This window comes from Siphateles boraxobius, unplaced genomic scaffold (assembly GCF_051911475.1).
Source record: "Siphateles boraxobius isolate OS27281-9 unplaced genomic scaffold, OSU_SipBor_1 5, whole genome shotgun sequence".
NCBI lineage: Eukaryota > Metazoa > Chordata > Actinopteri > Cypriniformes > Leuciscidae > Siphateles > Siphateles boraxobius.
Window position 1 is genome coordinate 30,072,937 of NW_027509141.1, and position 26,304 is coordinate 30,099,240.

A 26,304-nucleotide genomic window follows, 5' to 3' on the forward strand; every position below is an offset into this window, starting at 1 on the left:
TGTTTAAAACGTGTATCGCGATTCGTTTAACATTTCAACCGACTTGAATCGTCACACAGTTTTATCGATTTTCAACCGGTTGCGAGTGAATCGTTACATCCCTAGTCGCAACTCCATGAAGAATTCCAAGTTTCCAGCTTGTAAATACGACTTCACTCCACATGAAGGGGCACAATAATATAGACAATATAAAATAATTGAATTGAATTAAAATAACCTATACATGGTATATACTGAGCCCAAAGCAAGTCTGTAGTGAATGGTGAAAGTGCACTTGAAGACAGCATAAACTCTGCAGGACAATTCTGCAGGAATAGATGCAATGAATAGCTTATTAGAAAAATTACAGATGTATTTAATGTTTTATTGCAACTGTAGTGTCCTTTTAAAGCTGTGTTCAAAATGTTTTAATATGTCAGGAAAAGTTAGCGAATATTCTTGTTTGTTAGCCTGTTGATGTTTAGCATTTATTCATTTACTAGACACTTTAATCCAAAGTGAATTGCCAATGAGAATAATAAATGTGTATGTGATTATTCTAAGTCAAGTTAACCGCTATCTGATTGTTACCTACAGAGGGACAGCAAGAGAAAGGGACCAAGACAAATTAAGATTCATGTCAGCAGAAAGCTACTTTAATCTACTGTATCCCCATTCATTGCATTGTCTAAGGAATATTCACTAAAAATGTAGGTACATCAGATGTAGCTAGAATATGCAGTGGTGTCTACTTATATCAAAACAAATGGAATGTGGTTCTTAAAAATTGATTTAAATTGCTTTGTACTTGATTTTTTTGTCCTCAGTGTTCTTTTAAACATTGCAGCTTTGAGATATTACTGGTGGCAGTGTTTGCACTAGTCTAAATGAAAAGTATTTAATTTGAATCAGCTTCTCTGTGAGATGAAATGTTTATAACGGATTGGCTGCTGAATGAGGAATTGCAGAACAATATTTGCATTAGCAAGCCGCTAATGGAGTTATAGAGGTTTTTTATTAGGTAAGCTCTCCAGATATCAAAGCAGCAGTAACAGTGAAGAGGTCCAGTTTTATGGTAATTTCTTTGAAACACTGTCTAAAGCTACAAGCTACTAATTTGCAGTAGTTGAACTTTGTGCAATTTGACATTTCTATCAGATGATATATTTTATTATAGTTTTTTTATTTGTATTTATTTATTTTTTGCAATAAAAGTATTACACAATTTACACATGTATTTATTGAACTTCAATATAGTAATGAACGTCTTTGGATACGCATGTAACCCTCGTTCCCTGAGTAGGGAACGGAGACGTTTCGTCGGATGACGACGAATGGGGTTTCGCTTAGAAAGCCTACCAACTTCGAGTATTACAAAACAAGCCATTGGCATAGAAATGCCATGGGTCTGCGGACTTTGCATGGCGTGACTCTGCCCCACCTCGTGGGTATAAAAGGAGGACGCCGGCAACATGCAGATATGTTTCTTCGCTGAGGAGCCAAGACTGAGCTCAGGCGATCCCCGCGGTACAGCGGAAAGTGGCAGGCAGACGTAACGTCTCCGTTCCCTACTCAGGGAACGAAGGTTACATACGTAACCAAAGACGTTCCTCTTTCGTTGTCACTCCGAGTTACGTCGGATGACGACGAATGGGGTTACCAGTCTAATCACGCCACCTTCTCAGCTGTCTTCCAGTGCCCTGCGTAATCGAGGTCCCTGGCGAAGACTGGACGAAGGACTCCATTATCACAGGAAACCATTCCATTATCACAGGGGGGGGGGGGGCTTAGAGCATACGCATATGACCTGAAGGAAGCATATGGAAAACACTGGGGTGTCCAGCCGCAGGTGGAATATTTCAACCCCAGGGGTGGCAAGGTGGCTTGCCAAGGGAAAGATACATGCTCAGAGAGGCTTACAGTGGAATACACATGTGGGGGTCGCTCAGAGGAGGGACCATGCACACGGGGGGCACCTAGCCGACGCGCAGGCAATAGACACTGGTGCCGACGTCAGGAGTGCTGGAGGAGCTCAGGGCTTTCGGGGAAGCTCACCTGAGGAGAATATCGCACGTATCCAGTCCGTGGAGTGGAATAGCGAGCAAGCGAAGACACCTGAGTGGGTCCGGTACTAGCTGGTTGAAGCCAGTACATGAGAGGACACAGGCTCCACTCGGAGATTATAGAATCTGGCGAATGTGTTAGGTGTCGCCCAGCCTGCAGCTCTGCAGATGTCTGTTAGCGAGGCGCCATGCGCTAGAGCCCAAGAGGACGCCACACTCCGGGTGGAGTGGGCAGTCACACCAAGGGGGCACGGTCGACCTTGCTGCTGGTATGCCAAAGCAATGGCGTCCACTATCCAGTGAGACGACCTTTGCTTGGAGAGAGTCTTCCCTTCAGCTTCCCACCATAACCATTAACCATAACTGGTCTGAGGTCCTGAAACACTGCGTTCTGTCTACATAGGCGCGGAGAGCGCGCACTGGACAGAGCAGTGCCAAGGCTGGGTCTGCCTCCTCCATGGGCAGCGCTTGAAGGTTCACCACCTGGTCCCGGAAGGGAGTGGTAGGAACCTTGGGCACATATCCAGGCAGGGGTCTCAGGATCACGTGAGAGTAAGCCGGCCCGAATTCCAGGCACGCTTCGTCAACGGAGAATGCGTGCAGGTCCCCTACCCTCTTGATGGAGGCCAGTGCAACCAGGAGCGCTGTCTTCATTGACAGGAATTTAAGCTTGACTGATTGCAGGGGCTCAAATGGAGCACACTTCAGGGCAGTTAGAACCACTGAGAGGTCCCAAGAGGGAACGAGAGGAGGGCGAGGCGGATTTAGTCTCCTCGCTCCTCTCAGGAACCTGATGACCAGGTCGTGCTTCCCCACCGACTTACCTTCGTTGAGGTCATGGTGTGCGGCAATGGCGGCAACATAGACCTTCAGGGTGGAGGGAGACAGCCTTCGCTCCAACCCCTGTTGAAGGAAGGAAATCACAACGTTGATCGAGCATCTCCGGGGGTCTTCTCAGTGAGAAGAGCACCAGCTAACGAAGAGGTTCCACTTCAACGCATAGACGTGTCTCGTGGACGACGCCCTAGCGGAAGTGATGGTAGCCACCACCGGTGGGGGTAGGGTACTCAAACCTGCCTCATTCCATCCAGGAGCCACACGTGGAGGTTCCAGAGATCGGGACGAGGGTGCCATAGGGTGCCCCGTCCCTGAGAAAGAAGGTACTTCCTCAGAGGGATCGGAAAGGGAGGTGCTGTCACCTGGAGTACTAGTTTGGGGAACCAGGTCCGGTTGGGCCAGTAAGGGGCAACCAGAATGACCTGCTCCTTGTCCTCCCTGAACTTGCGCAAGGTCTGCGCAAGAAGGCTCACTGGGGGAAACGCATACTTGCGGCCCTGCGGCCAGCTGTGCGCCAGAGCATCCGTGCCGAGCGTGCCCTCGGTCAGGGAATAAAACTGGGCGCAAAGGGTCGAGTCGTGAGAGGCAAACAGATCTATCTGTGCGTCCCCGAACTGGTCCTAAATCAGCTGAACCGACTGAGGATGGAGTCGCCATTCTCCAGGGAGTGGCTGAAGCCGTGAGAGCTCGTCGGCTGCACAGTTCAGCGCTCCGGGAATGAAGATGGCTCGAAGCGACCTCAGATGCTTCTGACTCCATAGGAGGAGGTGGCGAGCGAGTTGTGACATACGGCGGGAGCGTAAACAACCTTGATGGTTGATGTACGCTACATTGGCGGTATTGTCTGAACGGACTAGTACGTGTTGACCCCTGAGCAACGCCCAGAAGCGGTGCAAAGCAAGGCGTACTGCCAACAACTCGAGGCAATTGACATGCCATAGCCGCTGGGGTCCTGTCCAGGAGCCCGCAGCAGCATGTCCTTTGCACATGGCGCCCCAGCCCGTGGTGGAGGCATCTGTTGAGACAACAACATGCCGGGAAACTCGTTCCAGCGGGACACCTGCCTTAGAAAACTGAGGTTCGACCACGGGTTGAAGAACTGACGGCAGGTCGGAGTAACTGGTACTCGGATCGTGCCGTGTTGCCATGCCCACGTCGGGACTCGGTCGCGAAGCCAAAGCTGAAGCGGTCTCATATGAAGCAATCCGATCGGCTTGACCGCGGCTGCAGATGCCATATCCCCCAGGAGCCTCTGAAAGAGTTTCAGTGGAACCGCACTCCTGCCCTCGAATTGACTCAGGCAAGTCAGCAGTGACTGCGCGCGCTCGCTCGTAAGCTGCGCGGACATGGCGACCGAGTCGATGTCCATACCGAAACAAGAGATCCTCTGCACGGGGCAAAGTTTGCTCTTCTCCCAGTTGACCTGAAGGCCCAGACGAGCTAGGTGCCGAAGCACTAGGTCCCTGTGTTCGCAAACCTGATCTCGAGAGTGAGCTAGGATCAGCCAGTCGTCGATATAAGTCAGGATGCGAACCCCCTGTTCCCGAAGGGGAACAAGGGCAGCCTCGACGACCTTCGTGAAGATGCGAGGAGACAGGGCTAGCCCGAAAGGGAGAACCGCGTTCTGGTATGCCTGCCCCTCGAAAGCAAACTGTAGGAACGGTCTGTGTCGAGGAAGAATGGAGACATGAAAGTAGGCGTCCTTCAGGTCGATCGCTGCAAACCAATCCTGGGGCCATATGCATTCGAAAACGCTTTTGGCAGTGAGCATCTTGAACGGCATCCTGTGAAGGCAGCGGTTCAGCATGCGCAAGTCCAGGATTGGCAGTAACCCACCGGTTTTCTTGGGGACAATGAAGTAGGGGCTGTAGAAGCCGGACCTCATCTCGGCTGGAGGGACAGTCTCGATTGCACCCTTCGCCAGCAGGGTGGCAATCTCTGCTCTCAAGATGGGGACATTGCCACCGACCAAAGTGGAGCGGACTCCCCTGAAGCAGGGAGGAGACCGTGCAAACTAAATCACATAGCCGAGCCTGACGGTCCGCGCGATCCAGCGGGACAGACGGGGAAGCTCTAACCAGGTTCCCAGGAACTGAACCAGCAGGATCATGTGAACCACAGGCGCCCCCCCGGAGGGGAAGCGAAGCGGAGTAACTGGCCCAGACGTGGACGGCATAGCGGCCCGATGTGGGGGCACAGTTAGCAAACGCGCCCTGGCAGAGGGGGCCACGGGAGGACCAGGCTGGTCGTCCCACAGGGGCCTGCTCTGCCAGGGGTCTGGCGACAGAGGGGGACAGGGGCGAAGCAGTCCGTGGATGGCAAGCCGTGTCAACCACTTCTGGGACAGAGGGGGATGAGGAGAGCATGGCTTGTGGGCGGCGCTCTGTGTCGTCCGAGAACTCTGTGTGCTCAGAGACGGGAGAGTCAGTTCTTTGGAGAATAAGGATTCTTCCCCGGCCCTCCACCGGGGAAAGGAGTTGTCCTGCTACCAACTCCTGGAAAGAACTGAGTCCCATCTCTGAGGAGCCCATCTCAAGAGCGCCGCTTAACCCGGCGTGTAGCGGGGGGCGGGGCTGAAGAGGGCTGTGGCGTCCGCCCGCGGCCCCCAGAACCGGCCCGGGTGAACGGGCGGGGTGGGAGCCGCGGGAGGGCGCCTTCGGCGGTGGGCAGACCGAGGGATCTGAGCGGACGGCGGGGCCGTCGGGACAGAATCAACGTCAGTCTGCTCATGGGTGGCTGAGAGCTGTTGGGCAAGCCCTCAACCACACCGCCGAAGAGGCCGACCTGGAATATGGGAATGTCGGACAGACGGGTCCGCGCGACATCCAGCACATCAGACAGGTTCAGCCACAGAATGGTGAGCATCACCTGAACCAGGGCCACTTTCGTCACTTTCAGAGAGCAAGGTCAGTGGCGGCGCGCAGCTCAGTGAAGAGCCCTGGGTCAGTCCCGCCCTCGTGCAGGTCCATGAGCATCTGGGTCAGGTAGACCAGCAGAATGACCATGGCATGCAGTGAGGCGGCTGCCAGTCCCGTGGCGCTATAGGATCTCGCCACAAGCGTAGACGAAAAACTACAGGCCACGGACGGGTGCTTAGGATTACGCCGTGAAGAAGCACTCTGAGGACACATAGCATCGCAACAGAGCGTTCAGCAGGGGGGAACCCCAGTGTACCCATGGGCAGCGGCCCCATCGAGGGGAGGAAAGGTGGATGAGATCAGCGAGTGGTCCCGAGAAGACAAGGGGGTTTTCTAGGTCTTCGAGATCTCATCATGCACGTCCAGGAAGAAAGGTATTGGGGTTTGCCGTGGACGAGGGTCGGCGGCCTTACCCAAAAACCAATCGTCCCAGGAAGCATGGCCGTCATTTCCGGATCAGACTCAGGCACAGCCGTATGCACCAGAAGGTGGTAGCTGTGACGAGTCGTCACTTCCAGGAAAATCAAACCCACCTAGTGAAGCTGCTACAAACATAATATCATCCTCTGTAGCTTCAAATGAAACACACGGGCCACCAGAGGGTAGACCCATGGGAATCACCTGATCACTAGCGGGCACCGTCATTGAAGAGGGGGGCTGGGGTCGCGGACACATAGTCGGCGCCTTGTTCCAGACCATAACCCTCAGGTCACCCTGGCTACCAGCCGAAGATCGGGGGGTGGATGAGGGGACTCTCACTCATGTGAGTTCACCGAGTCTCGACCTAATGACGCGATGGTCATGTTCCCACGGAGAAAACATGAGTCATCCACGAGCGCTGCTCTAGCATGATCAAGCCCAAACATACTAGACAACGCTCGTGCCCATCAGAGTCCGATACCAAGCTGCCGTACCATTAATTTTTTTTTAAAATGCACGTCTTTAAAAAGACGTGCCGCATGCGAGCTCTTTTAGTGAGAGAAAACTCAAGTGTTGAAGCACCCGGGGAGACACGCACCGACTGGCAGACCACTGCAACAGATCAGCAGGAAGCACGCGCTCGCTGTAGATCGCCGTCACACCAACACTCGAGGTACTCGTTCGTGAAGCTGACAATTCAGAGATGGCTTGTGGAGAGAAGAATAAACTTGGCTCCGAAGCGAAAACATATCTGCATGTTGCCGGAGTCCTCCTTTTATACTCACGAGTGGGGCGGAGTTACGCCATGCAAATCCCGCAGACCCATGGCATTTCTTTGCCATTGGCTCGTTTTGTAATACTCGAAGTTGATAGGCTTTCTAAGCGAAACCCCATTCGTCGTCATCCGACGTAACTCGGAGTGACAACGAAAGGGAACAACTGCATTTGACTAACTATCCTGTGAATTTATAAAAAAAAAAGATTTGTTTTGCTGGGTTTTTTTTTTTAAACGGTGGGTTTTAAATGAATTGATTCAAGGTGGATTAAAATTCCAATTCTTATGAGTTGCTTTTAGTTAATAACCAAGATTCAGAGGTCTATAGAGCTGGTCTATTGTGCACACGTCACCTGTGTACACACACAAGTTCTGGTTCACTCACAAACAGACAAACTAACCAGGAACTCATGCTTTTTTCTTTAGTTTTTTTCTCATCATGTATAATGTAGGCTATATCTTGCGCCTCAGACCTTAACTGATTTCATTTTACCAGAAAATAATTCCCCCAGAAATTATTTTAACTATAGTCTTAATGGTTTGTATTATAGTTATTTGGACAAAATTGCACGCTAATCATAAAACATGATGGAGAATTTTAAAGCAGGGAGGCATAAAAGGAGCACTTTATTTCCTGCTGAATGATTGTGTGTTGATTTATGACTAGTTGATGTGGCTCCTGCTCCTTAGGGTTGTGCATTATTTAGAAATGCATCAAATGAAAACGATTTGCTAGTTCATTATTAGAAGAAATGCTCTGTTTGGAACCCAGTGGTCACCTTGTTGTCATTTTATATAAAATGCAAAATCTATTTTGAAAATGTCAAATGCAAGAAAAATGCAGTTATACTCTGATGATCTCTATAATTTAACGCTATTTTGTAGTTGGTGTTGTCAGAGCCCTAAGACCTGGTGGCGGCAGATCCAGTTCTCACGGTTGGGGCAGAACTCTGCAGAGTTATTGTTAGGATTACTAGTGCCCCTCATTGACTCTAGTTGTCACTTGTACAGTTTGGGCTTATTGCGATGTTTCTGAAATCGATTTCATCTGCCTCTCTCCACTGCTGGTTTTTGTTCACGTGATCCACGAAGTGTAAAGCCCTAGATGTGCACAAACCCACACATGTGTAGTGTACGCATTCACACAAAATCAATACATTTCATTTCAGAACTCTCTCTTATCTGTTCTTCTGTGCTTGGATTGGTAAAGAAGATTAACCTAGACTGTTTCAGCTCTGACTAAAATAATACTATTGAAAATGGTGTGGGGAAAAAATGAAAGTCCCTTATCTTGTACAATAAAGATCAGCTGTCAATTTCACATAAAAACAATGCATAACAACATCCATGATAAGCTTCTGAGTAACATTTGAGTAATGGAATAAGCCACTTTTTTTCAGGTGCAGTGCAGTGGTTTGGAAAGAAAGATATACATTTTAATGAAATGTCTGCATTCTCTAAATATATAATGTAAGTAGAATCCGTGGAGGTGGTGGTGGTGGTATAGACTATTAAAATATTAATGAATCAGAATCAGAAAGAGCTTTATTGCCAAGTGTGCTTGCACACACAAGGAATTTTCCTTGGTACTGAGGCTTCCAGTGCACATATACAAATACAGATACAACAAGTAATAGTAATACAAATAGTAATACAAATTCTACAAATAAAATTATAAAAAATATGAAAATACTATAAAAATATGGTCACAGTTGGGTTTTGTCAGAATAAACATTTACAGATAATGAACATATTTTCAGTATTTTGTATAGTATGAATAAATATAAATATAAATATCACCTGAATTTTTAAGATATTGCCCTAAACAGTGGGAGTATTGCACTTACAGGCAAATGCCTTGGGAGATATGTTAACTGTTCAGAAGGGAGATGGCCTGTGGGAAGAAACTGTTCCTGTACCGAGATGTTCTAGTGGCCAGTGATCTGAGTCGCTGTATTGACGGTAACAGTTCAAACAGGAGTTGTCCAGGGTGAGTGGAGTCTGTGATGATTTTACCTGCTCTCTTCCTCACTCTGGAAGAGTACAGGTCCTTGAGGGATGGCAGGGGGGCACCAATAATCCTCTCCGCAGTCCGGACTGTCCGTTGTAGTCTCCTGATGTCTGATTTGGTAGCTGAACCAAACCAGACAGTGATGGAAGTGCATAAAACAGACTCAATAACGGCTGAGTAGAACTGAATCAGCAGCTCCTGTGGCAAGTTGAACTTCCTCAGCTGGCGAAGGAAGTACAGTCTCTGCTGGGCCTTTTTCACAGTGGAGTCAATATGATTGTCCCACTTCAGGTCCTGAGAGATGATAGTGCCCAGGAACCTGAATGACTCCACTGCTTCCACAGTGCTGTTCATGATGGTGAGTGGGGGGAGTGCTGGGCTGTTCCTCCTGAAGTCCACGATCATCTCCACTGTTTTGAGCGTGTTCAGCTCAAGGTTGTTATAACTGCACCAGACAGCCAGCTGTTCAACCTCCAGTCTGTAAGCAGACACGTCACCGTTTTGGATGAGACCGATGACAGTGGTGTCGTCTACAAATTTCAGGAGCTTGACAGTGGGTTCTTTAGAAGTGCAGTCATTAGTGTACAGGGAGAAGAGCAGTGGGGAGAGAACGCACCCTTGGGGAGCGCCAGTGCTGATTGTGAGTGTCTTGGATATGTGTTTCCCCAGTCTCACTCGCTGCTGCCGGTCCGTCAGGAAGCTGGTGATCCACTGATAGATCCAGGATGGCATGGAAAGCTGGGTCAGTTTGGCTGTGAGAAGACCAGGCATGATGGTATTGAAGGCCGAACTGAATTCCACAAAAAAGGATCCTTGCATAAGTCCCTGGTCTGTCGAGATGTTGCAGGATATAATGCAGTCCCATGTTGACTGCATCATCCACAGACCTGTTTGCTCTGTAAGCAAACTGAAAGGGATCCAGCAGGAGTCCGGTGATGTCCTTCAGGTGGGCCAGCACCAGTCTTTCAAACGACTTCATGACCACAGATGTGAGAGCGACAGGTCTGTAGTCATTAAGTCCAGTGATTTTGTTTTTTTTGGGGACAGGAATGATAGTGGAGCGTTTGAAGCAGCAGGGAACTTCACACTACTCCAATGATCTATTGAAGATCTGCGTGAAGACCGGGGCCAGTTGGTCAGCGCAGGCTTTTAAACAAGCAGATGAGATGCCGTCTGGGCCTGAGGCTTTCCTAGTCTTCTGTTTTTTGAAGACTCTGCTCACGTCATCCACACAGACCTTAAGCTCAGGTTGGATGGCAGGATGGGGGAGTAATGGGAGAGCAGGAGGTGATGGTGAATGTGTGAAGTGCAGATCAGACTGGGTGTGTGGTGTGAATGAGGGCTTTTCAAACCGGCAGAAAAATGAATTTAAATCGTCAGCCAGGTGTTGATTGTCCACAGATCGGGGGAATGGTGACTTGTAGTTGGTGATGTTCCTCAGGCCATTCCAGACTGATGATGGGTCGTTGGATGAAAACTGTTTTTTCAGTTTATCAGAGTAGTTCCTTTTAGCAACTCTGATCTCCTTTGTCAATCTGTTTCTGGCCTGGTTATACAAGATTTTATCCTCACTTCTGTAAGCATCCTCTTTGGCATGACGAAGGTGTTTGAGTTTCCCAGTAAACCATGGTTTATCATTAGTGAATGATAAGAATGTCCTGGTAGGAATGCATTTATCCTCACAGAAACTTATATATGATGTTACAGTATCTGTGAGCTCATCCAGATCGTTGGTAGCAGCTTCAAAAACAGTCCAATCAGTGCAATCAAAGCAGGCCTGTAGATTCTGCTCTGCTTCATTAGTCCATCTTTTTACAGTCCTTATTACAGGTTTAGCTGATTTCAGTTTCTGCCTGTAGGTCGGTATGAGATGAACCAAACAGTGATCAGAGAGCCCCAAAGCTGCCCGTGGGACCGAGTGATACGCATTTCTTATTGTGGTGTAACAGTGGTCCAGTATATTACTGTCTCTGGTGGGACATGTAACGTGCTGTCTGTAATTTGGTAGTTCACAGGAAAGATTTGCTTTGTTAAAATCCCCAAGAATGATTAAAAGAGAGTCTGGGTACCTTTGTTCCGTTTCAGCTATTTGTTCAGCCAGCTGTTGTAGTGCTGCGCTCACACACGCGTCTGGAGGGATGTAAACATTCACGAGAATGAAAGAGGAAAATTCCCGAGCCGAGTAGAAGGGTTTACAGTTTATGAAATGTGCCTCTAAATTAGGAGAACACATCTTCTTCAGTGTTGTTACATCTGAACACCAACTTTCGTTAATGTAGAAACACAATCCACCACATTTCGTTTTCCCCGTTAGCTCCGCGATGCGATCCGCTCGGAACAGCTGGAAGCCCGGCAGATGTATTGCGTTGACCGGTATGGCTTCACTACGCCAGGTTTCAGTGAAGCACAAAGCAGCAGAGTTTAAAAAATCCTTGATGAATACTGGGGAGTGTAGTGCGCAGGCCGCACTCACGGAGTTTAACCAGCGCGCCGGCACGCTTCCCGCGTTTGCGTCTGAACGCGCGTTTGAACGACACCGCTGCCCCTCCGACGAGAATGTCCAGCAAAACGTCTGAATAATCAAAAACTGTAGAAAAGGTTTCTGGTGTGTGTTTCCTAATGTCCAGTAGTTCGTCTTTGGTGAAACTGATAGGAAAAGAATGACTAAACGCAGAACAAATGAAAAAAAACAGCACAATAGCTGGAGAGCTCCACACCGAGGCAGCCATCCGCGGCGCCATCTTGAATCAAAGAATGCCATTATTGATATTTTCAAATTGTGAACTGATAAAAAATAATAATAATTCTCGCAATTAACAGCAGCATTTGAAGTTTGATTGCAAATTTAATCATCAGCATCATGAAAAGGTCAGAGCAGCTGTGTTGTGTTTGGTGCTTTAGCACTGATCTCTAAGACTTTTCATAATGTTTCTTTTTTTCATTAAGCGCTTTGATGCCTTTGCTCTGCAAACTGCACCACATAATAAGATTTTGGTGTCCATTTAAAATCAATGGCAATGACTGGAAGGAGCTTTAGCGTTAGCCATTAACAGCGGCTAATGTGGCAGGGAGGATTTCTCACATTGTGACAGATTCTATTAAACCATTTTAAAAAGGTCAATCAGTTCAGAAACGTGTTTATAGATATTTTTTTGCAACCTTTCTTGTATGCTGCTCTGTCTCTGTCTGGCTCTAAAGTTGTTTGGCTACTCGTCAGGTGTGGTCCAACATGTCTTTGTGTTCTCACAGAGCTGGAGGTGACCATGGAAAATATTGATTATGTTGAGCTAAAGCCGCTAACGGCTTAATCAGATCATCTCACTGTTGTGAAGAATTTGTTTACTGAAAAAGCTTTGGCTGCAACATGTTTCTATAATATACAAAGGACTAGAAATATTTTTTGGGAGTATTCAAATGGCAAAGTCTGAATCGACCAAGATCACAACATCAATGTAAATCCAAAGTCCAGATGATAATGTTTAGCTCGAAAACTGCATCACCTTCTCAACTTTCATCTCTCCTCTTTCAAACAAGGTTCGATAGATCAGAGTTAATTGACCTCCGAATTGAACTTTACAAGCGACACAAAATGTCAGCAGTACCTTTAAAATGCGAAATAATAATGATTATAATTAAAAAATCGATACTTGCCGTCTTAGTATTGACTCTATATTAGAATGAAAGAGTACAGTGTTATATTTTATTGATTAGCTTCCTCTCACTCTAGTTCAGAGCGTTCAAATACCATCACATTGGCCAAATGAAAAAACAAGGAAGTTAGGAAGTTGCTAGACAACAATTATAAACCTAACCTTTATAAAAATGTACATGGTAAACAATGTTTAACATTTTTTTTATTATTATTTAACTTAAAGGGTTAATTCGCCCATTTAAGACATGAAGTTGTATGGAATCCTTACCAGCACTATAGTGCATACACACTGACCCACTCTGTAGTCATCTCCCTGGTCAGAGTTCTGGCCGCTGGAAGTTTTTCAAGAAAGTACTCCCGGTTAGTTTCTGGGGCCTCAAAACTGTGCGTTTTTACGTGAAAAAATTATTTGCGTTTCAAAGCTTGATTAATTTAACACACAAAAAACACGCCGGTCAAAATTCATACCTCAGTTTTAATCCGCACTATTTTCTTTCCATTTCGATCAATCCGCGCCGCTGTCAACGTCAACAGTGCGCACGTTCCGATCAGCTGTTGATAGCGCGATGTCTGACTGCGAAACTTCTGATGATGAAACCAATTTTAGCATAATGTCAGACGGAACAGATGAGAATGAAAGTAATTTTAGCACAACGCCAAAGGGATACCTTTATGAACCGGAGTATACCGATGACGAACTTCAACAGATGGAGATAGAACGGGAAGAGAGAGTGAACTAAATCAAATAGTTTTCTCAGCAAATTGTACCTATATCCCTATATACTGTTTTTATATTAGACATCTTTTCACGTGTTTTCCACTGGAGTCTAAACATCAGCTTGTTTACCATACAGTTTAGACATGGGATCATAAAGTTAGTAAATAGAGCTTACCCGTGGTACTGGTACAGCAAAACTCTTTAAAATCATTTTTTTTCTTTCTCCTCCTTGGTTGGGGATGTAATCGTCTTCGCTGAAGTGAGCACTGCACACACGATAATCCTTGATTCTGGATATTTTAGCTCCCGCAGAGTAGCCGATGCCAACCAGCCAAAGCTGTCTCGTAGCTGATATCCGAAACAGGAAAACGATGGAATCTGAACGGTGATCCCGGCACATTCTTGTGGTCACAGCCTGGAAGTTTACAAGTTCGCACCATCGTTCATTTTCTACTTTTTAGGTCGTTTCGTAATCGATGGTGTAAACACTATGGAACCGCTGATCGGAACGTTCGCACTGTTGACGTTGACAGCAGCGCGAATTGATAGAAATGGAAAGAAAATTGTGCCGATTAAAACTAAGGTATGAATTTTGACCGGCGTGTTTTTTGTGTGTTAAATTAATCAAGCTTTGAAACGCAAATAATTTTTTCACGTAAATACGCACAGTTTTGAGGCCCCGGAAACTAACCGGGAGTACTTTCTTGAAAAACTTACAGTGGCCAGAACTCTGACCAGGGAGGTGACTACAGAGTGGGTCAGTGTGTATGCACTATAGTGCTGGTAAGGATTCCATACAACTTCATGTCTTAAATGGGCGAACTAACCCTTTAAGATTACATGGAGATTAATAGATTGATAGACATTTCCAGGGGAATACTTTGGGAGATGTTGATATCCAGGAAACTTGAGAACTATTCTGTGGAGCAGCTTGCGTAATACAAAATTAGAATGTTCATTTGAGATTTGTTTTTGTACCTCCTATTACAGCCTACGGAATATAACATTTTATTTTATTTTAAACCTTCATAGTTGCAGACACTTTGTTTGAACAAAGTACCATCATCTTTTTAATAGCTTAATTCAAGGCTTAAGAATTGAATTTAAGTTTCAATGAGTGATATTTACAGTGTGTTGCGTAGTGCTCTCTGCTTTGTGTATCTCACTAATGAATTTCTTTGAGAAGCTATTGTACCTGTCTCTGTCTCTCTCTCTCTTTCTTTCTCTCTCTTTACCTATGCTGAATGAACTCACAAGCTAAGCCTATTGTTCAGTACATGGATTAAACTCTTTTGTAAATTAAGTTTTCTTGTCATTGTCCACTGGGGTGTTGGGGGGAGTTCAAAAAGCATTGAATTATTCCCCTTTTTCTCTGAATAAATCATACATGGAGCATTGCTGAATTATGCATAGAACTTTTGCTTTGCACTGTTTTTTCATGCTTTGTCTCACTTGTAAATTGGTGAGCACAAATGATATGATACTATGGAAGTCATTACGAAAATATCTGAAGGTATGTCAAAATTGGCCATCCACATTAAACCAATTTGTATACTGTAAAGGAGATCTGTCGTACGAGACTGTCTACATTAAACTCTCATGTGTAGGTCATTCAGACACAATCTGCCAGTATGAAAAATTATATTAAACTGAGTAAGGGAGTACAGGACTGGCTTTTCCAGAGATTGTTGCTATTCTGAAAAGGTGACATTTTAACGCTTTTCCTCTCAAAAACAAAAAGAACCAAACATGGCATAAACTCATTTTAAGGTTTAAAGAATCTAACCAGAATCCTAATAATTCTCTCATTAGTTGAACTCCAGGAGAATAATAATGATATTTATGAGAATGGTTGCACTGTTACATTTCATTCATCTTCCAAGCTTATTTTCCATTTCCTCCCCATTTTCTTTGCGTTTGACATTTTTTTCTTCAGTTGTTTTCTCACTAAATTAGTGATTGATATCAAGTTTAACAGCCTCAAAGACATCAGTCCACAAAGAGATTAAAATCAGTCACACTGTACTTGCTTCTAATTAAGCATTAAAAAAAGAAATGTGAAAGAAATAGCTATATGTATATTTATATCAGCAATGCTTTCACCCTTTCTGGCAAAATAATGACTTATATTTATTTCTGTATTGTAATCATTAAACGTAGATCATTAAATATATGCCTGTTGACTTGATATTGTTTATGAAATTCCACTAATTTACACCACACTACAGTCATGCTGGAAGCTTGTCAATCTTTAGTCAGAGGTTTATTCATGCTCACAGCCTGTGTGCTAGAGTTTAAAATTCACTTGGCAATAAACAAACATTCCAGTCACTCTCTCCTACAGAAAAAAGGGAAATCTTTCTCCATCTGTAAATTTTCTCATAATTTCTCATTGTTTCATCACACCCTTGATCTTTCATTAACTTTAATGATGTAGACAAGATGGAAATTAGTTTATTCTGGTTTGTATGCTGTCGGCATGCGTTAGCTTAGTGAAAGAAAAACAGACAGGCCGCCATATTCCAAAAATCATTTGGCAACTTCCCCCATACAAGCTCGGGGAGTGATTTATTTTCAAGGATCCTTTAGTAAAAATGGCAAAACAAAACAGCCCAGCAGAGATGAATCAGCACACAGCTGAAAAACCGAGAAGGTCAGAACTCGTCAGAAAATCATTTAGTCTCATTTCATCATCACTGGGGAGCAAAGAACCAAACTAAAAAAGGATCATTTGTGCTAATATAATGTTTGCATCGTACAAAGCATCTAAATGGTATCTGCAGGGCCTTTTTAAGCATGGAAGCTGTTTTGTTGAAGTGCATTTAATAAACAGTCACTAAACCTTGTTGAAAACACACATTTATTTTACTGTGCTGTTTGACCAGCATTCAGCTTTTTGTTTTGATTAGCTGTGGTCTACAAGACAAACCAACACCAAACCAAGAGTAATATTATGCAGGAAAATTAGCATCAGCTTACATAAACATATAAAGAGGTACACAATAGAGTCCTCAATGGGCCGGGTCGGCCCGACAAACCTGACGGGACCCGCGGTTCGGGTTGAAAATATAAGCAAATGACTCGGGTCGGGTCGGACCTCGGGCTTAATCTTTTCCGCTCAGTGAAAAAAAAAAGAATTTATTAATCATCGCTGCTGTTCACCGTAAAGAAAGTCTCGCTGCTGCGTGCAACCCTTTAGCCTGGAGAAGAAGATGGAGTTGGTGAAAAGTAAACTTGCCGCAGGTGAATTTGCCGTCGCTACTACAGGAGTGGGAAAATCAGAGGTCTGGAAAGTGTTTGGAGTGGTGCTGGATTCTGATGGAAATTCTACAGGTTATGTGCAATGCTCAAAATGCAAGGTGCTGATGAAATATGACAGCAAAAAAACAGGGTCGTCCAGAATGATTTTTATTTGAGGCATATTTAGTATATAGCCTATTTATATATTTAAAGTTTGTTTCAGCTGTTTGTATTGTTTGTAGGCTATTGTTAAAAGACGTGAACATTAAAGGTTGATTTGAATTCCCGTCTGCGGGTCATGATAATAGTGTATGTGAAAAAAAGAAGAAAAAAAAAGAAAATCAGCGTCGGGCCGCGGGCCGGGTTCGGGCAGATAATTCATGTTGATGTGTCGGGTAACATCGGGTCCGGGCTTTAAAAGCCACGGGCCGGGTCGGGTCGGGTTGTAATTTTCAGGCCCGTTGAGAACTCCAGTACACAACCATTCAGAATTGTGGGTTCAGTAAGACTGGAGTAATTCAGCTCTGCCATCATAGTAATAAATTACATTTTAAAATACATTAAAATAGATAAGTTATTTTACTGTCACAACATTACTGTAGATCCTCATGCTCACTAAGGTTGCATTTATTTGATTAAATTCAAAGTAAAAGCTGTAATTTCAAAAACATTAAAGAAATCAAACCGACCCCAAACTTTTGAATGGGAGAGTACTTAAAATATTTGATTTCAGTATTAGCATTGTGGATAGTTCACCCAAAAATGAAAATTAGCCTATGATTTACTCTCTCTCAAGACATCCTAGGTTTATATGACATTCTTCATCTGAAAGATTGTGCACTTTGCGCGCATTCAGTCATGTCAATGCATGCAGTAGCCTGCTTGCTTTTATGTTAAATTAACAGTGGTTTGTGAATGTTAATGCTTTAATAACATAATTTATCGGGAGCATTTATGCTGGTGTGTAGGTTGTGGCGACACATAGGCTAACTTGAAAGTATTTCATGCGGGTACAGAAAAAAAATCTATTTATACTTTTATGTGGGCTTTTGCGGTCGGGAGCGGGACAAAACATGAACCCGCAACGGGTGGGAGAAGGTTAAAAATATTTTTGTGGAAACGGGACAGAATCCTTCGGTAGCAGGCGGGAGAAAAATCCATTCCGTGCAGGTCTCTACTTCAGAGCAGACACGGCCATTCACTGGCATTATAAAGCTTGGAAGAGTCAGGACATTTTTTTATATAATTGGATTGTAAAATATATAAAAAGGATTGTCTGACCAATATCACTGTATATGTGTGTTTGTATGTGTATATTTACAGACGTTTACAGGAAACAGTGACACAGACACAGTGGTCCAACACAAACTCCCTCACTCAATCAGAACTCGATATATGCGTCTTCTGCCTCTTGAGGGAAGCCCCAGAGGAGGAATGGGTTTACGGCTAGAGGTCTATGGCTGCACATACAGTGAGTGACACCTTACATGAAATGATCTTTAGAAATCATGGTAGAGATTTTCCATTGATTTTTTTTTTATTTGATTTTTTTTTAACTGAACTAATGATAAATTCTATCCCATACCCCGAAAACTGACCATCACACAAACCTTTCTGCATGTTAATATTTCATTAATCCATTGTGTTGTATGTTTATTTAGCCCTTCTCCTATTAAAGTCGGTAAGAAATGGAAATTGGTTTTCTTCCCTGTTATGACCTATATCCAAGTGAAACAGCTTCTCAAACAAGAAAAAGTGTTGGACGGGACTAGATTTTGTCCCTTGGGAATTGATTGGATCGTTGGATGTTTTTGGTTTGCTATTGCTGCGATTTCATGTGAGTGACAGGTTGTCCCACCCTGTCATTTCTTTTAAATAATAACATGCACGGATAAATCATTTATAATAAATATTTCATAAAAACCAAGAATTGTCTATTTCGCTTTCATGGTCACTTAAAGCGTTGTTAATGAAGGTACTTTACTATCCTTTCCACAATGTAAGTAAAACCAGACACACACACACACACACACACACTTGCATTAGTTTCTGTTTTTGCATATTTTATACCATAGCTAATATCTGAAGTTCAACTGCATTCAAACATTCAACTCAGCTTAATTTTCAAATCAACAGGAAGTACAAGTGCAAACAGATCTTGGAAGGTCAGAGAAAGTTCAGGGAGCGGAGGGTGTTCTGAGGGTATTTTCACATTCTCTTTGATCTCCTTTTGCTTTCTTCCTCAGAGTCTGACGTGGCTGACTTCGACGGTCGCAGTGCCTTACTCTACCGGTTCAACCAGAAGTCCACCAGCACAGTAAAAGACGTGATATCCCTGAGATTCCGGAGCCATCATGCAGAAGGGGTTCTGGTTCACGGAGAGGGACAGAGAGGAGATTTCCTCACTCTGGAGCTTCAGAAAGGAAAACTCATTTTGCATCTCAATTTGGGTGAGTGAAAGTGAAGGGCAGGACACAAGATAAGCGAGAATAAGAAAGGAGTGGGGTTTTTTTCTCCAAAGGAATAGGAAATTACTAAAGAATCTCATCCCGTACTATTCAGGATGACCTTATATCCTTTTATTCTCACTCAAGTGTATCTTGATGGATCAGAGAGTGAAATTTGGGAGAAAAGTCCCTGAGTATTTGCTACCTAGTACTAGTACCTAGTACCTAATGAATTTGGATGGATGAATGAATGAATGAATGAATCAATGAATGAATCAATGAATGAATCAATGATGGGATGGATGGATGGATAGAATGTTTGGTGGAGTTTTGCTGAAGTGCCTGGCTGAATTCTTTGCTTTAAGGTAGCGTTGTCAAAAGTACCGACTTCGGTACCAAGTCAGTACTGAAATTTTAAAAATGTGACAATACCAGCATTTCCCTCTAGCATTTTGAACAGATTCTTAAATGCCTCTGATTGGCCATTGTGTTCACATGCTCAACATATATGTCTCTGATTGGCCATTATGTTCACTCGCTCAACATATATGTCTCTGATTGGCCATTGTGTTCAGGCGCTCAACATATATGTCTGTGATTGGCTACAATGATCAACGCTTCTTTGATCTTTGACGGTCTTCACCGAGCGCTTACACACATACACATGGGAGCGTTTGAAAGCAGGCGTCTATCAGCGGATCCGTTCATCAGCGGATATATTAGGGATCCGCTGACAGATGCCTGCTTTCAAACACTACCGTGTGTCTGTGTAAGCTCTCGGTGAAGAGCATCAAAGACGTCTATTTACAACATGTTTTAGAATCGTTGATTATTGTAGCCAATCACAGACACATATGTTGAGCGCTGGAACACAATGGCCAATCAGAGGTGCTTAAGAATCCGTTCAACAGCACTAAAAATGCTAGAGGGAAATGCTGGTATCGTCACTTTTTTTTTTTTTTTCAGTACCGACTTGGTACCGAAGTCAGTATTTTTGACAACGCTACTTTAAGGGTGTGTTCACACTTGGCAGGTTTTGTTCAAAACTCTGGTGAGATTGCTCTGTTAGTGCAGTTCATTTGATTAAATGTAAACTCTGCTATTAGAAGGTGCGTACTAAACAAGCATACTGAGATATACCTGAAAAAATACCATTGTATGTGCGCACATACAACGAGTGCATTTAGCCCAGCAAACAGCATTGTTTTGGGTGTTTGATATATGTTTCATTGCAAAATATGTATCATAAAAGCTTCTTTTTTTTAGGTCCGGTGATAAAAATGACAGTGTGAACACTACATGAACGAGGATTAAATGTATAATGTTCTATTTTGGTCCAGAAAAAATAACCTAGAGAACCGAACTACAAGTGTGAACACACCTTTAGGTTCTAAAGTCTACGTTCCTAGTCTCTCTTTTGCTGTCTCTGTACAGACGATGCCAAGCCTCAGTCTAGCGGTCGCTCATCTTCTGTCACAGTAGGAAGTCTGCTGGATGACCACCACTGGCACTCTGTTCAAATTGAGCGATTTAACAAACATGTCAACTTCACTGTGGATGGACACACGCAACACTTCCGCAGTACAGGACAAGAGGACACACTGGAGATAGACTATGAGGTGTGATCTGAGTGTAAATTATTATAAATTTGAATTATTTTCATTTAGTAAATTATATGTGTAATTTGTTTAGACAACACTGAAAGAATGACCAGGCTATCCCTAATACACAGCAAACACTGACACAAATAAATATTACCAAATGTATTCTTGTTATAACAAAACAAAAAGAAGAAAAGAATAAGGTATATTACTGTGACATGCATAAAGATATCCCACTCCCTTGTTATCTGAAACCACATTTCAAAACATTTTATTCAATCACTATCATTGCAAACTTATGAAAGCCTGAAACAAAGTACCATAGAGAACAAAGTCAATGATTCCAGGAATCTCAGCACAGGTAAAGATGTAAACCAAACAAACAAACACAGACCTTTAAAATACACGTGATTTACTTGTTTAGTTACACATTTATTTAATAATTTACTTGATTTTATCACTGGAAATGACATGCAAAATTGCTGTCCATAATTTTGCGAGCAATTGTTGATAAAGAAAGTTTGCACACCTTTTCTTTTCTTCAACCTCCACCATTTCTTCCATTCCTCCATTTATTCTTTTGTGTGTATACGTGATTATTTCAAACATGAGAGCACACACCCCAAACACACCACCCCCCTTTTGTATTTTTTACTCATTCTCGCTTAAATGATTAATGGGTTCAATACTGAATGAACATTGATACCATTTATTATAGATTAACCTCATTACAAAAAGCTAAAAAATTTACCACTTTCCTTTTCTCTCTATTTTATCTTTTCTTTGTTCCTTTAAAGAGCTTCCAATGTTAACAAGGGAAGCAAAGTATAGAATTTTTCTGGTATATAACAGGCCCATATTTATTCTATATAAAATTGCCCTCAGAAGTATTCTCTGCTATGCAAACTGTATCCTATTGTTACTGATCTCTGGGATATGTGGTTGTTTTGTGTGTTTGTTTGTGTGTATGTGTGTGTGTTTCTATGTGTTTGTCTGTCCTTATTCAAGCTCAGTTTCGGAGGAATCCCTTTGCCTGGCAAGCCTGGGACATTTCTCCATGAAAATTTCCATGGCTGTATAGAGAACCTAAACTACAATGGTGTCAATGTCATTGACATGGCAAAGAGACGGAAGCCACAGATCTATACCGTGGTATGTTTGAACTTTTACAAGTGCTAGTATTACTGTAAATACCACTTTTTAATATGCCTATATTGTGAGAATCAATGACACCTTAGCTAGTTAATTTAAAAAACATCAAATCCCACTCTTTGTGACGGTTGTGAAATCTTGCTGTTCACAAGGCAATGTGAGACTTCAAAAGCAAAGATTTGTTGATGTGGTTTTTTTTGTACTGTGTCATTTAAATAACTTGATTCACAGAAAAGGCATTTATATCCAATACAATTTGCAACAGTGTCACTTCACAACAGCTCTGTGTGTTCTTCTAAAGTAAGCTTTAGTAATTGTGTGAAGTTGTGTGCATCACACCATAAAAGAGCTCTCTTTCCCTAATTAGGAGGCTGTGATGTCTTTCCTCTTGTCCATTTCTCTCTCGCTCTCTCCTGGTAGTCTAATACACTTATCACAGACAGGAAAAAAAAGAGCACTGATCTTCATTTTTTCTTACCCTCCCTCTTATCAGAGGCATTTTAAGACAACGATCTTACCAGCTTATTGCAATACATTCCAAAGTCCAAGTTCACTGACTGAATGATGTTCCTGCAGTTCTACAGCTACTTTTATACATTAAACTGTTGTAGTGCAATATAATTCAGGGCTGCAGGATTCCCTTGATATTATAATCATGATTATTCATTCTGATTAACAGGCTGTAGATTAAATTGAAGCAACTTTATGACATATTCTTTATATAGGTTACATTTTCAAAACTATTTGAGAACTTCAACTTCACATTGGTCCTCCAAACAAAAGTTAAATTAAACATAGCACCACCGCATTTATGGCCACAGTTGGTTCCATGCTCATGTTGTAAACAGGAAACCTATATGTTTCATCATTAAAGTGTTGAGAGGTATTGATTTATAGCAGACTTTTTTTAAACTTTGAGGTCTCATTTGGGTTTTTTAAAGCTCCATTTGTTCCTTAAAGTCTTAAAGGGGTGGTAAAACACATTTTTTCAAGGGCTTGATTGGGTTTGTGGGGTGCACTGTAACATGTGTTCATGCTTCGTTTAAAAAAAAAAAAGCATTATTTTTCATATATTTTACCTTTATTCTACACTGCTCTGTCCCTCCTTTTAAAAACGGTCTGATGGTTTCCGGGTTCTATGAAGCCAGTCCCTCAAAAATACGCAATGTGCTCAGATTGGTTAGCTGGCCCAGTGTGTTGTGATTCGCTAACCGACTAGTGCATGTTTTCCGGAAACGTCACGCCGCGTACCTTTACCGGTAGACTAGTTTGTGCTTTGGTGTATTATAAACGATAGCGTCAATAAAACCATACCAATTTGAGCCCGAATCAGACCCAGAGAATGTTAGTGAAGATGATCGAGCAGAACCTGTTCAAGAATGGCTGTTGCAGAAAGGTTTTTTTTTTTTGTTGTCTCATTACTTTTTAGATACGCTGTTATTTAATTGTACTAATTATTATAGTATTACAAAAAAATAAGCTTCATAAACAAAAATTTCATATAATTGTTCTAACAAATTATACTACAGTCCTCAAAGGAATTTTTTTTTAGTAAAGACTGCGGATCTGTTACTGATCGTTACTGACTGTATGGCACGGTTACTTTTGTATTTTTAGAACGATTGTAGCCAAATATCTGTCGCCAGAACTATTAACCCAAAACGAACACTAAACATTGGCTTTACTGCAGTAGCCAAATCAAACACAGAACCATGTTTAGCATGCCTGTAGATAAACAAGCAATAAACAATACATAAAAGCTCTAATAAAAGAATGATTCAATCTAATTCCAAGTTCACTGTTGAGATTCAAATTAAGTTTGTAACGTTAGGTGTTTGTCGGATAACGTTAAGTATGGATGAGCATTTAACAAGCTGGTTTGCAGAGCCAAACAGCGTTGTCATTTGTTTACTTCCTTGCTACAACGTACAATTAACAATACGAACTATTACAGGAAAACACATCGACGAAAAATAAATCATACTTACAGATTGTGGCCCATAAACAACAGCTTCTGTTCTTAAAGTTGGAACTGCTCCATCTTTCAGCACAAGCTGTAAAATGTGCAGCACAGAGAGCGAGATTTGGGTAATAATTAACCATTGATCCCTAACTCCCGCGACCCTAGGAAGGCTGAACAAAGTGGACCTCCAATCCGGGCACCGACGAAAATAACAGCGTTTTGATGACATTGTGGTGGCAAAAACACTCCTATACCACAATAACTCTTCTCCAACGCATATAAAATGGCCTCGCCCCCCTTATTTCGTATTCTCGGAGGAGGGGTTTATTGGGGTTGCTGACGTCAGCAACACTGGAGGAATGTCGTGTAGTCCCTACCGGCTGTTTGCTGTAGTCTTTAGAAATTGATTTCTTTAAAAGCAAATATCTCCCTATGCTTTGAACTTTGAGCGCTGTAACTTTGCAGATGTTGTTTATGCTCAAACATCAACATTACACAGAAAAGTGAAATCGTGTTTTACCTCCCCTTTAAATTAGATTTGATAATATTTAAGGTCATAAAAAAATGTATATCTTAAATAGTACAACACAAATCTTAATGATCATTTTAAAAAGTCTTAAATTTGGAGAACAACTTTTATCACTCTATGGCTTAATGTGATTATTAAACTTCAAACTTCAACTTTAGATAAAATCTTTTATCTAGATATTAATGGTATTTTTGTTACACAGTAAACTGGCATGTATATGGTTTTTTTATTTTTTTTAATGTAAACTATTGGGGCTTCTCTTTGGGTTGCCCCATCACAGGAAGAAAAGACTAAAACCACTATTCATAATGTTCCGTATATAGATAGACTATTGTCACAATCATCTGATTATTACCTTACTTTCTTTCTTGTTTTTCATAATACCTCTAATTCATATGTTTTGATAAGAATTTATGGGACCCCGGGGGGTCCACAGACCCCAGTTTGAGAGATGCTGAACTATAGAGTTTTAAACTAAGATGCTAAGTTTGCTAAGATGGAAGAAACGTCTCGGTTACGTATGTAACCCTAGTTCCCTGATAGGGAACGAGACGCTGCGTCAAACGCTGTGGGAACGCCCCTGCGTTGTGCGTCATGAAGCACGTATGGAATCAGCCCAATGGAGAGATGGAACGTCATAGGCGGGTGACGTCATCGACCAGGAAACTATAAAGCACCCCATAAACACAAGCGCAACAGCTTCTGATAGGCCTGAAGGAAGCGCTAGCAGGAATCCCGGGAGTATGGTGGAATGACGCAGCGTCTCGTTCCCTATCAGGGAACTAGGGTTACATACGTAACCGAGACGTTCCCTTTCAAGGGAACTCGAGATGCGTCAAACGCTGTGGGAACGCTAATACCCACGTCGCCATAGGACCAAGTGACCGCCATGTGAGAACTAGCGCACAGAGGACGAGAGCACCTGTGCCCCAGGGGTAGAACTTAAGTCCAGGTCGTAGAACTTAATGAAAGTATGCGGTGAAGACCATCCAGCCGCATCACAAACGTCACTGAGGGAAACTCCTGACAGTAAGGCTTTAGAAGCCGCCATACTCCTGGTAGAGTGGGCTCGTACAGCCAAAGGTGAAGGCTGACCAGCCGACTCATAGGCAAGTGAGATAGCCTCGACCACCCACTTGCTCATTCTCTGTTTAGACGCGGGGCACCCCTTCTTGGGTGGCCCAAAGCACACAAATAGTTGTTCTGACTTCCTCCACAGGGCAGTTCTGTGGACATAGGCGTCTAACGCCCTAACAGGGCAGAGTAAATTAAGTTTCTCCTGGTCAGACGACAGAAATGGAGGAGGACAAAAGGCCTGCAGAACTGTAGGTCTAACAACATTAGTAGGGACCTGGGGATGTAACCTGGTCTAGGATGCAGAAAAGCCTTAACCATGCCAGGCGAAAATTCCAGGCACGAGGGTGAAACCGACAGAGCCTGCGAATCTCCGATTCTCTTTAGTGAGGAGATAGCAAGAAGCAAGAGGAGCTAGGGATAGACCTTCTAATACGATGGCCAGATCCCAGGCCGGCACCCTCGTACGAACTGCTGGCCTCAGTGTGCCACGAAGGAAACGAGTTATAAGCGGGTGTCTCCCAAGAGAAACTCCACTGAAAGGGACGTGGTAAGCAGCCAGTGCCGCCACATACACCTTTAGTGTGGAGGGGGATAGCCCTGTGGAGAAGCGCTCCTGCAGGAATTCCAGCACTGCACCCACTGGGCAGTTAACTGGGTCCTGTAGGTGCTCTCCACACCAAGAAGTGAAGAGTTTCCACTTCAAGGCATAAAGCTTCCTCGTGGATGGAGCTCTGGAGTGAAGAATGGTCTCAACAACCTCGGTTGAGAGACCAGAGTTCATGAGCTGGGCCCCCTCAGAGGCCAAGACCACAATACTGGGCGGGGGTGAAATATCATGCTGCCCGCCTGAGAGAGTAGATCCCTCCTGACCGGGAGCTCCAAGGGAGAGCCGTCCAGGAGAGAAATCAGGTCCGCAAACCAT

At 43.4% G+C, this 26,304-nt stretch overlaps 1 protein-coding gene across 3 annotated transcripts in view; it reads left to right on the forward strand.

Moving 5' to 3' along the window:
- The window catches only part of cntnap5l (contactin associated protein family member 5 like), a 101,769-nt gene that overhangs the window by 52,404 nt on the left and 23,061 nt on the right, over positions 1-26,304 (forward strand). For all 3 annotated transcript variants that reach the window (XR_013194906.1, XM_077203780.1, XM_077203779.1), the window contains exons 4-7: positions 17,937-18,084; positions 18,860-19,063; positions 20,495-20,679; positions 21,670-21,813. Coding sequence is in view for 2 of the 3 variants with exons in the window: in XM_077203780.1 (XP_077059895.1) it covers positions 17,937-18,084; positions 18,860-19,063; positions 20,495-20,679; positions 21,670-21,813 (681 nt within the window). In the remaining variant the exon portion in view is untranslated. The remainder of the gene's footprint in view (positions 1-17,936; positions 18,085-18,859; positions 19,064-20,494; positions 20,680-21,669; positions 21,814-26,304) is intronic.